The sequence below is a fragment of the Andrographis paniculata genome, unplaced genomic scaffold (genome assembly GCF_009805555.1).
Source record: "Andrographis paniculata isolate CXL003 unplaced genomic scaffold, ASM980555v1 Contig55END, whole genome shotgun sequence".
In the NCBI taxonomy this organism is placed as follows: domain Eukaryota; kingdom Viridiplantae; phylum Streptophyta; class Magnoliopsida; order Lamiales; family Acanthaceae; genus Andrographis; species Andrographis paniculata.
In genome coordinates this window covers 2,783,907-2,794,937 of record NW_026137590.1, presented here as the reverse complement: position 1 = coordinate 2,794,937, position 11,031 = coordinate 2,783,907, and the positions used below count along the sequence as shown (strand labels likewise).

General features: G+C 31.8%; 1 protein-coding gene across 1 annotated transcript; it reads left to right on the top strand.

The window, feature by feature from the left end:
- Positions 1 to 4,749: 4,749 nt before the first annotated feature.
- On the top strand, positions 4,750 to 9,814 carry LOC127256482 (alpha-soluble NSF attachment protein-like). Its single transcript, XM_051282513.1, has 9 exons — positions 4,750 to 4,956; positions 5,396 to 5,445; positions 5,540 to 5,612; positions 6,014 to 6,093; positions 6,413 to 6,564; positions 6,885 to 7,044; positions 7,135 to 7,182; positions 7,470 to 7,550; positions 9,463 to 9,814. The coding sequence occupies exons 1-9, from the start codon at positions 4,812 to 4,814 to the stop codon at positions 9,544 to 9,546; spliced, it is 873 nt and encodes a 290-aa protein (XP_051138470.1). The 5' UTR covers positions 4,750 to 4,811; the 3' UTR covers positions 9,547 to 9,814.
- The last annotated feature ends 1,217 nt before the right edge of the window (positions 9,815 to 11,031 follow it).

Below are 11,031 nucleotides of genomic sequence, written 5' to 3'. Positions count from 1 at the left end.
ATATTTCATTTTATAATTTAAAATATACTTTCTCCGTTCTGGTTATCGTGTACCATTTTTTGTAGATACAAAAATTTAGGAGGGGTATAATTAAATAATTATCGTATATTAAAAATAATTTTATATTAAAATTAAATAGCTAATTAATCTAATTAAAATTAAAAAAAATTATAAATTAAAAAATTTAAAATAAATTTAAATTGTATAATTCTTTTTCGAAAAAAAAAAGTTACAGAATAAGTGGGACGGACGGAAATAAAAAGATGAACACGATAAGTGGGACGGAAAGAGTACTATTTAAGAAATTTTACCTTTTCATTTATATAAAATTTGCACAATTAGATGGGCAATTACAACCAAACATCTAATTTGGACAAAGAGTGTGTTTTGTGTGTACTTTTAAGTTAACATAAGAAGATTTCATATAAGATATTAAAAAGTAGGCAAATATTTATATATATGTTATTATATATACAGTAAGTTAAAAATACTAACAATGAGTATGATTTAATTACATGAACAACTCAAAATTTTAATCAAATTATATAAATATAGATAATGCGTATTAAGTAAGTTGATTTTATTAGTTACATATTTTTTATTTCAAAAAAGTTAAAATAGAGTTATATTAAGTACCAAAAATAGCAAATAAGAAATAAATACTTTTTTCTTTCCACAAAGATAATGGTCCTCGTTCAAATGAATTGAGTATACTTCTTGCAAAGCAAATCTTATTCTTTTGATTATTTTAAAAAAAAAATTAAAATTTTAATGGAAATATGAACCGACAAAGTTCTTAAAGCTCTGAGAATAAATCATGGCAGAGAGTTTACTTCTAATCTTTTTTATTGTACAATGAGGAGTATGGGATCTAGTGGGAATTAACAACTCTGCATACTTCCGAGTAAAATGAAGTGGCAAAACGAAAATTCGTACAGTGATTGAGTTGGCTTGTTCATGAAGAAATGCAAAGGATTACTATTTTTTTTTGGGAGGGGGTGCCGCTACTTTATATCTTCTTAAGTTATCTCCGACAAAGGCCGTGTGGAATCCAACTCCATATGAAGCATAGTGTTTGAACAAAGTATCAATGAGTTATTTATTGGTTTTTTGTTATACTGGCAATGTTTTACGCACATCTCCAATACAAAAATTAGAAGAAAAATAGGAGATGCTTATCTTTATTTAATACAATTCACAGTTCAAAGCTTATATATATATATATATTGTATAATCCTATCACCAAAAAAATCAACATGACCGGAGATGTTATGTTTGATGAACATGGTTGTTGGGCCTGGAAGCCAAAGTTGTAGACTAAAATTGATTATGTCTTGTCTCGAGATGAAGAAAACATAGAAAATATTCTTCGAAGAAATTGTCAGAACTCATCAGCATGAGGGAGTATAGATTGAGCTCTTTCTATCTACATGCTTGAAGTTGGGGTTCATTATATGCTTTATTTCTTGATGGTTCAAAAATATGGGATTGAACCCAAGACCTAGCCCTCAAGCGAAGGTTGTCTCGCTACTTGATTTACAAGGATTTGACCGAGAAGGTTGCTCGGTTTGAAACTATATAGATGACACTGGCATTGGTAGCTAAAAATACATAGAAGATTTTTCAATTTGATGTTAAAATGGATTTTCAAAATTGTGATTTAAATGAAGAAGTTTATCTCTTTGCCTCTCCAAGATTTGAGAATTCAAGTGATCCTAATAAAGTCCTTTGACTTTGGAGGACAACTTATGGTTTAAACAAGCTCCGAGAGCTTGGTCTTGTAAGATTGATGATTTCTTTTCATAAAAAAGGATTTGAAAGATGTATGCATGAACCGGCTCTCTATCTCAAAACTCAAAGTACAAGTGATTTTATGAGATTGAGCTTATATGTTAATGATATGATTTATATCGGTTCAGTTCCTCATCTTCTATCATAATTTTAGAAGTTCATGATGAACATGATTGAAATGATAGGCTTCGAGAAGCTCAATTAATTTTTGGGCCTTGAGCTTGTTCTAAAAAATTGTGGAATATTGCAAATACTCTAGAGAAATTCAATATGTTTGACCGTAATTCTATTTCTACCCTAATGAATCTCAATGAAAAAATTGTGTCAGAGGATGAAACAGGTTGTGCAGATAGCAATTTGTTCAGGAGCAGAAATGTTCGATTAGTGTATGTAAAAAATTATCAGTTTAATAATTTCTCTATTGGTGTATTATCTCAATTTATGCACACAATTATTTAACTTCTTATGTAGTAAATGTTCGTAATAAGTGATAGAGACACATCAAATTTAATTGAGAAAACAAAAATTCACGAAGAAGGGTAGACGAATGAATTCAGACACAATTGATACAAGCGATTTTATGGCTTTGAAATGTGCAAAGAAGACAACAACCGTACAATTGATATTCAAAGACACATCAAATGCTAGGTTTTTAATGTTGTGTGTGTGAAAAAGGAGAGATAGTGAAATATGAAGGTCTTGTGTCCTCACATGGGAAACACAAGCAATTCCACCTCACTATATTAAATCTTTGGCTCCATTAATGTTAAATAACAAATTGGCTTGGTTTTGGGCTTAATTGCTTGTGTCCATGCTTGAGCTTAAGCATGAGCTTGGGCTTGGTATATATACTATATATATATCAAAGACGGACTTTGGGACAGTGGGAGTTCATGAGCCTAGCCTAATAAATTAAATTCAATTTTGCAATTTTGAATTTAAGTCATACTTGACTAATTCAGGTCAATTATTAGATAAATGAAGTCGATTATGAAGTAATTTAAACATGCATTAGTAAGGTTGATTAATTTCGAAATTATAGAACAAATCTCTCTTTTCGTAATTGAAATATGCCACAACACCCTATATTAAAATCTATATAAAATATATTCAAAAAAGCTAAAAACCTCTCAGAATTTTATTTCTTTGGTCCGTTCTTTCCAAACGAAAATTCTCTGCAAACCAAGATATTCTCTGCAAACTTTCTTTGTTCTCATAACTCGGTTCGTGGAATCTAACATTCGGATTGTTCTCTCTATCTTTGAAAGCAATCGGTGGCGGACCAAGTTTACTTCAACAAGATCGCGTGCCACGCGAAGCTCAAATTCCGATTTTTTTTGGTTATGAGATTCGATTCACAAGTTACAATTTGGATTATCCATCTCGATTTTTGCATTAGATTTCTAACATTCTTGAAGCAAACTTGTGGTTCCCGGATTAAAAATCTGAGATGGATAATGAAATCCCCAATATCTATGATTTGATTCTGCCTGCCTAGAACATACCTAAGGATGAGGGAATGATCGATGCTATGCGCGATGGAGGCAACAAAAATTTGTACGATGATATTCAAATAGGCGCAGATGTGGAGGTGAATTCTAGCAAATCACACACTCCGGTTCCTTGATTCCCTAGTCGCAGCCAACTGGCACAACCGGTGAGGCTATCGAGCGTATTGGTACTAGACACGAGGCGGCCAAAAGGGTTGCTATCAAGAAGACTGCAAAAGGTACATACGAACAAGGCTTCAACGTTGCGATGGAGCGAGCGCAGCCTGCTACTGTGACCTCCAACTAGCTTGTTGCTAGACTGCAAAAACAACATTATGTTGATGCCTGTGTGAGATAGCCTGCTATTGTTATGCCTCGTTCGTAGCGTATGACTGCAGGACTTGTGTAGGGTCTCATTGTGTCTGTCGTACAACAATTAGAAGACTTAAAGGGCATGCAGTCAGTTGCTGTTCCGGACCACGTGATGTAACTTGTTCTTGCAACTTTTAGACAACCTATTGTTTTATCTGACCACGCTGAGTCTGACGGATTAGCTGCTGAATGATGCATTTGTTGTGCCTAAAGGATTATCGGAAGAACATAAAGCACAAATTCTGAAAATCTGGAAATGCTCAAACTTTATACGCAAAAACTATGTACTTAATGGCTTGAGCGACTCCTCTATGGTGTCCATCGGCATGCACTAATGGCTAAGTAGCTATAGGAGACATTGGAGAAGAAGTACATAACTGAAGATGCTGATGCAAACAAATTCAGTGAAACGATTTCTAGATTTCAAAATGGTGGAAAAAAAAGTGTTACGAAACAGTTTGTTGTGTTTCATTTGATTATGCATAAAATCCAGGCTGAAGGGATGGAACTGAGGTCTTCCAAATTACGACCATAATTGAAAAATTTCTGCCTAACTAGGATGGTTTTAAGATTTATTTAAAATACAAACAAAATGAAATGAATACATACAATAAAAATGGAAGAAGAAGAATAAGAGAGCAAAAAAATTATATGACTACTTAAACATAATCTTCTTTTATGTAGTGTTCCATCCAACTTAGATACTATTTTTTAGTTTTCTTTATATTTACGTTTCTTTGTTACGTTGAAATTAAAATGGTGGGACAAAAGATGAAGAGTATTTTTTAATTTTTTATATGAAATTTTTAATAATAATTTTTTAACGAACCTAAAAATGAAAAAATAAAATTTGATTGGACCAATTTTAATCTATGCTCTATAAAATATTATTTATAATTAATATGTTACTTCAAAATATAATGAAAGCTTAACCCTAAGAAACACATGGATCCGATTTTCTCTCTGATAATCAATAAGGGCAAAATGGATTAAGGCAGAAAGAGGGAAAAATCCAACACTATTAAAGTAGTCAAAATCGTTGACTTGGGTTGGGCAATAGTAAAAAGAATTGATAGCTTTTGATATCGCCACTCCTCGTCGCTTGAAAAAGCAGCAGCGTCATACACCGGCAAGCTTTGCGTGAAGAGGAGACCAAAGATGGGCGATCAGTTAGCGAGGGCCGAGGACTTCGAGAAGAAAGCCGAGAAGAAGCTCAAAGGTTGGGGTTTATTTGGCTCCAAATACGAGGACGCCTCCGATTTGTTCGATAAGGCCGCCAATGCCTACAAGCTCGCCAAATCATGTAATTCCATTTTACCTTTTTCTGTGTGTGTGATACAGGCGTTCGATGGATTGGTCCTTCGATTTTTTGTTCATTTTCATCGGCGTGATGCTGATTGCCTACATTTGTTAATTTTTCCATTTGTGGTTACAGATTGTGTTTGAGGTCTTCTTCTTTTGAAAAACTTGCGTTAGTTGTGTTGGGATTTTACTTGGGATGGGTTCATAATCGAGATTGATCTAAGCCGTTGGCAGTTAGGGAACTTCTAATTTGTTGGGGCTTTTGAAGCTATAGTTCATGATTGTGTGGTATTGAATTTCAGTTGACTTTAGAAAGCTATAAATTTTGAAAGACCCGATCTTGGTATGAATGCGCATGAACTGCTGTGAGAATTGTTCTCATAAAATTCGATAGCGGTGGTGCTGTGAATAATCAGTGTTGAATAATGATTTTTAACCAGGGGATCAAGCTGGAGCAGCGTATGTTAAGTTGGCAAATTGTCACTTGAAGGTGAGGCAATGTGCGAGTGTGGCTTGTACTAGCCTGAAATTCCCTAAATTATTCTTTTTTTGAAGTTTATGGTTTTCCATGTTGGTGTTTGCAGTTAGATAGCAAGCATGAGGCTGCTAATGCTTATGCTGATGCTGCTCATTGCTACAAAAAGACTAACATAAAAGGTTAGTTTATTTTGATTTCCAATCCTAAACGACTGTTTATGTTTGTTCTTATGTGTATGTTAGTGCAAGGAGGTTGCTAGTCTACTGATCCCAATAATCTGATAAAATTTTGCAATTTTACTTGTGTATTCCTGATAGGAGAAGGATGATCAAGGTAAATTGTAGTTGTGCCGTTTAGATTTGTTTATTTCTTACATGCTCTGTCATTTTGTATCCACTTTTGTATGCCCTTTTATCTGTGTATAACATGTTGGGAAGATCTGGATTCTGTAATTTTAACCTATTCGGTATTTATTTTTTCTTTGTCAAATGAATTCTTGCCTATCCTGTTTTCTTTGCAATGTCAAGCCAGAGTTTATGATTCTATCATTAATTCACATTGCATTCTTAATGCTTTGCAGAGTCAGTTTCATGCTTGGAGCAATCTGTAAATTTATTTATGGATCTTGGAAGGCTTAATATGTCTGCCAGATATTACAAGGTATTGAACATAAAATAGCTAACAGTGTCAAGAAAAGATTTATTTTATTTTAATTTATTCTTATTTTTTTTTAATTTTCATTTTTATAGTTCTGCAGTGCTTGGAATTCATCTTTAATTTTGTCTATCTGCCCCTTTTCCATATTTTTACACTAGATCAATAGCTAATTTTGTCTGCCTTTTATTGTGCAAATAGTTGTCCACATAATGAAATTTGAGCATATAATCATCACAAGGAAGAATCTTTTCTTGAAGAGTAGTATCATTATGATTTGAGAAAGCAAACAGAAATACCGAGCTTATGATTTCCTACCTTGCAGGAAATAGCTGAGTTGTATGAGCAAGAACAGAACTTGGAGCAAGCTATTTCGTATTATGAGAAAGCTGCTGATCTCTTTCAAAGTGAAGAAGTAACAACATCTTCCAATCAATGCAAGCAGAAAATTGCTCAATTTGCAGCTCAACTTGAACAGTTATGTACCTTACCTTTTTGTGGTCCATTAAAATTTATTCTATCTTTGATTGTTAATTCACTTTTTTTCTAAGTATGAGTTCCGTGAATGACTCATTATATTCCCAGTTTCATATGCATACCTTTTTCTTTTAAAACATATATTAATTGTGAATGTTTGTCTACATCCTTCAAAATCCTTATGATGCAATTATGAAATGCATAATAAAAACTCTATCTAACCTGGAATTTAGTCTTTTGAGGATAGTATATATTCTTGATTTGTGTGCGATAATGATTGAATTATTTGCTAAAAGTATTACTGTTTGATGCCTTGTCAGGTATCAAAAAGCTATTGTGATTTATGAAGAGATAGCTCGGCATTCTCTCAATAATAACTTGCTGAAGTATGGGGTTAAAGGGCACCTTCTAAATGCCGGTATTTGCCAGCTTTGCAAAGGTGATGTAGTTGCAATCAACAATGCGTTAGATCGTTATCAGGTACCTGTGTCTTGCCTATTTGCAGCTCAAGTCTTTCTGTCTTTGCGTGATGTACATTCTAGAGATCATAATTTACCCGCTTCATTACAGGAGCTAGATCCTACATTTTCTGGAACACGTGAATATAAGCTGCTTGCGGTATGTCATTGTGCTCAACCAATTAGTATTCTGCATTCTTATAATCTGTGGTGTAAAATTTATTTAGTTTTGGCACTAGATACTTATTTCTCCTGCATTGTGTTGGAATATACATTCATTTTACAATTTTCAATATGCTGCATAGTTGAATTCAGATTCGGCCTTTGTGTTATCCTTGCTTTTACATTTTTGAATCCTCGTACTTGTCACGGCTCCAGATATAATAATGCCTTTGAGACTTGAGCTGATAAATCTGACATGTCTCCGTTGCTGCCAATTCTTTGCAGGATTTATCTTCTGCTATCGATGAGGAAGATGCTGCCAAGTTTACCGATGCAGTAAAAGAATTTGATAGCATGACTCGGCTGGTAAGTGTATTATTTCATCTCTTAAACTTTATGTCAATTTTTAATGCATTGTGTTTGAACCTATCTAACCAGTATTAATTGTGAAACTATGAGAACTTTAATGGTCACCAAAGTATTTCATATTTTTATTGAAGTAGGTGAGATATAATTCATGATTAGGCATTTATATTTTTTGACCTTCATGTCCTCCTATATGGCAGTTCAGGAGCATTAGAATATTGAATGTAGATAACATATTGGAAGTAATCGAAGTAGTTGAAAATGCTTTCACTGCCAACATTGATATATAGGAGATTCAGACAGTAGTACATGTGTTTGTTTGTGTTTTTCAAATCCAATCCCATTATTCAGTAATCCCTCCCCAAACGTCTATTTTTTATTTTTTATATTATATTCAAAGCATCACATCAATACATTTTTATATTACATCAAACAACTATTCAAATTCAAAAGTTTACTAGTTCCAATCCCAACCCCAACTCTCTAAGCTCTATTGGCTTCATAATGTACCTCTTATCTATCTAGCCAAAATTCTCAACTATAATTATTATGTTTTTATCCTATTTTATACACTGGATTTGGTGCCTACGTACACATCATTTTAGAAAATATGTAAGATGTTAATATCTACTCCCTCCACCCTATTAATTTTGTTTGCTTTAGTTTTGGTGCTGTTTTTTTAAGTGGTACAATTTTGATAGTTTTCTTATGTTTTATTTGAAGTGATTGTATAAATTATATTTAGAAGGGTATAAAAGAAAAAATAACTTAAAACGTTTTGTGATGTCTCAAATTAAAAATAATTGCAAAAGATTTAGGACAAAGGTGATATTATTTTTCTTTTATTTGGTGCCTACATAAACATCAATTTAGAAAATCAGTAAGATGTTAATATATACTCTCTCAGTCTGCTCTCTCTGTCTGCGAAAAATATGTTTATATAAACTAAACATGAGTTTTAATGAATATAGGATTTGTTTCCTTTGTATTTTTGTATGGATGTATTTTTTATGTTAAGTATAGAGAATTGTATTGGTAATGTAAAAACTAATATTATGCGTTGAATTGTGTTGACTTTTTGTGAGTGAATACAATATATATTATATATTGTGTTAATATGTGTAAATATTATATTATTTTTTTCATAATATTTATAAAGAATCGTGCCAAAAGAAAACATTGAGTGAACAAAACCATAATTATTATATTCGTTGATTGTGACATAAATAAGGATATTTTAGAAAGTATATAAATGAGTTAATAAGGTAATAAAATTTTGGATAGATTGAGTGTGTAGATGTTGGTAGCATATATGTAAAGAAGTACAATGTTGAAGGGTATAAATTAAAATGTGTATAAATTATTTGCCATAAATGAAAAATACATAGGGTTTGTATGTTTTGTGAAATGGTTTGAAGGAATTTTTTATTTTTGTGAAGTAAAGAGAATTATGTAGATAATATAAAAATAATAAGTGTGTAATATATTAATTTTTTGGGGAAAAATGTGTATTTGCTTTTTCACAAAACAAACAAACCCATATTTTCTGTAGACAAACAAAAAAGAAAAACATGCATAAATTTGGTGGATGGATGAAGTATTATGTTCGATGCGACAAGGGTCTGTTTAATTAAGGCATGAAAGTCATCCTCTTTTCAGAAGCTAATGGTCAAACAATGTTCCGTTACTTGTTGTGTGCCCGAATTGGTTTGCTGATTGCCCGAGTTTCATCAATGGTTGCAAACTTGATCTATATTTGTATTTATTTCCACATGATAATTGGCACCAACAATCTGTTTTCCAAATGTCAAATTGTTGTGGCTAAATTCTGCTTCATATGTTTGTTTGTTATTGTCTCTGTCACTAAATGTGAAATCCATCTCTGATATTTACTTAATTAACCAACTCTTAGGATTCCTGGAAGACAACACTACTATTGAGAGTGAAGGAAGCCATGAAGGCCAAAGAGCTGGAGGATGATGATGATCTTACTTAAAATCCGACCCTTTTCACCATATTTGTCTCTGATGATGTGTCTGTTGTTTTTGGCCTGTATCATTTATACATACATACATATATACATTGTTCTACCGCTCGGGTTTGGTTTGTGTACTTGATGATTTCATATTTGGAGTGAAATTATGACTGCAGAAGTGTGTTTGCCTTTTGATTGTTGAATTTCATGTATTTTGGGTTGAATTCTACCCATTTTAAGTTGGTGACTTTTATTTGTGTGTGTGTAATTTATATTCTGGATTTTGATATTTTTGAGGTCCTCTGACGCCATAAAATATCAGTTATTAGATCATATTATTATTATTATTTTTTTTTATAAGTAAATTCCAGTTGAACCTAATACTCTACAAACTAGGCTCGACAGATAAGTTACACTAAGTCAACACTATGTGTCAATCATTTTTATTAATCATATCATTCCTAAAATTCGGTGTCCCAGCTAATGTCAACAAATCAGCTTGGACGGAAGGAGAGTATAAATCAATAATTAAATACATAATACTCCCTCCGTCTCCAATTTATATATCCATTTTGTTTATGCACGTGATTTTAGGAATATTAGTATTATATTTGGATAAAGTAGAAATAAAGGTAAAAAGACTAAATTAACTTGTATGATGTAAATGTAATGACATTTGTATAATATATTGTAAATTAGAAGGGTATTTGTAATGTTAGGTAGATAGTACAATTACTAAAAAATAAACGGATACTTTGTTATGGGACGAACCAAAATGAAAAAATGGATAGATTGTTAAGGGACGGAGGGAGTAAATAACTTCATTCATCTTAGGACTTAGATCTGTCAAAACGGGTTAGTGGGGCGGATTGACCCACAACCCACTCTAACCCGTAAATAAGCGGGTTGTTTGCGGGTCAACTCGCGGCGGGACTGATCAAAATTTTATCGGCCCAACCCAATCCACCGGCGGGTGGCGAGCTAAGCGGGCTAGCCCACGGGCTTTTTAAAAATATTAAAAGAATATTAATATTATAAATATTTTCGTAATTAATATTTAAAAATAGCTAAAAATAGTTTTATTGTAGAATTTAAATAATAAATATTTTAAAATAAATAACAAATATAAAAATTCTCAATTCCAAATATTATTAATTGGTGTATTTAAAAAAATTAATAATAAGAAATACTTCATTTTACAAATAAATCATAATTAATTTTATGAATTTGTAAAATTATAAAATAATAAAATAGAAGACGAACAAAACAAATGATAAAAAAATCGGAACAAATAACAATGTCATGAATAATAGAGAAGAAAAATATTGTGTAGACAATATTGATAATTTATTTAAGCTAATGATAATATAAATTTTATTTTATTCCTCTTAACTTATTTATAATTGTATGTTTGTAATTTATAAAAAAAAATAAAATATATTCTTATATTAATATTTGATTAGTTTTATTATAATTTTTTAATATGACAGTAAAAAATGGTAAAAA

What these genes read in the sequence shown, in the direction of transcription:
- LOC127256482 (XM_051282513.1), top strand. Translation starts at nt 4,812, where the DNA reads ATGGGCGATCAGTTAGCGAGGGCCGAGGACTTCGAGAAGAAAGCCGAG. An exon ending in TGTCTGCCAGATATTACAAG is followed by an intron (nt 6,094 to 6,412) that starts GTATTGAACATA and finishes CCTACCTTGCAG; the next exon opens with GAAATAGCTGAGTTGTATGA. An exon ending in ATGCGTTAGATCGTTATCAG is followed by an intron (nt 7,045 to 7,134) that starts GTACCTGTGTCT and finishes GCTTCATTACAG; the next exon opens with GAGCTAGATCCTACATTTTC.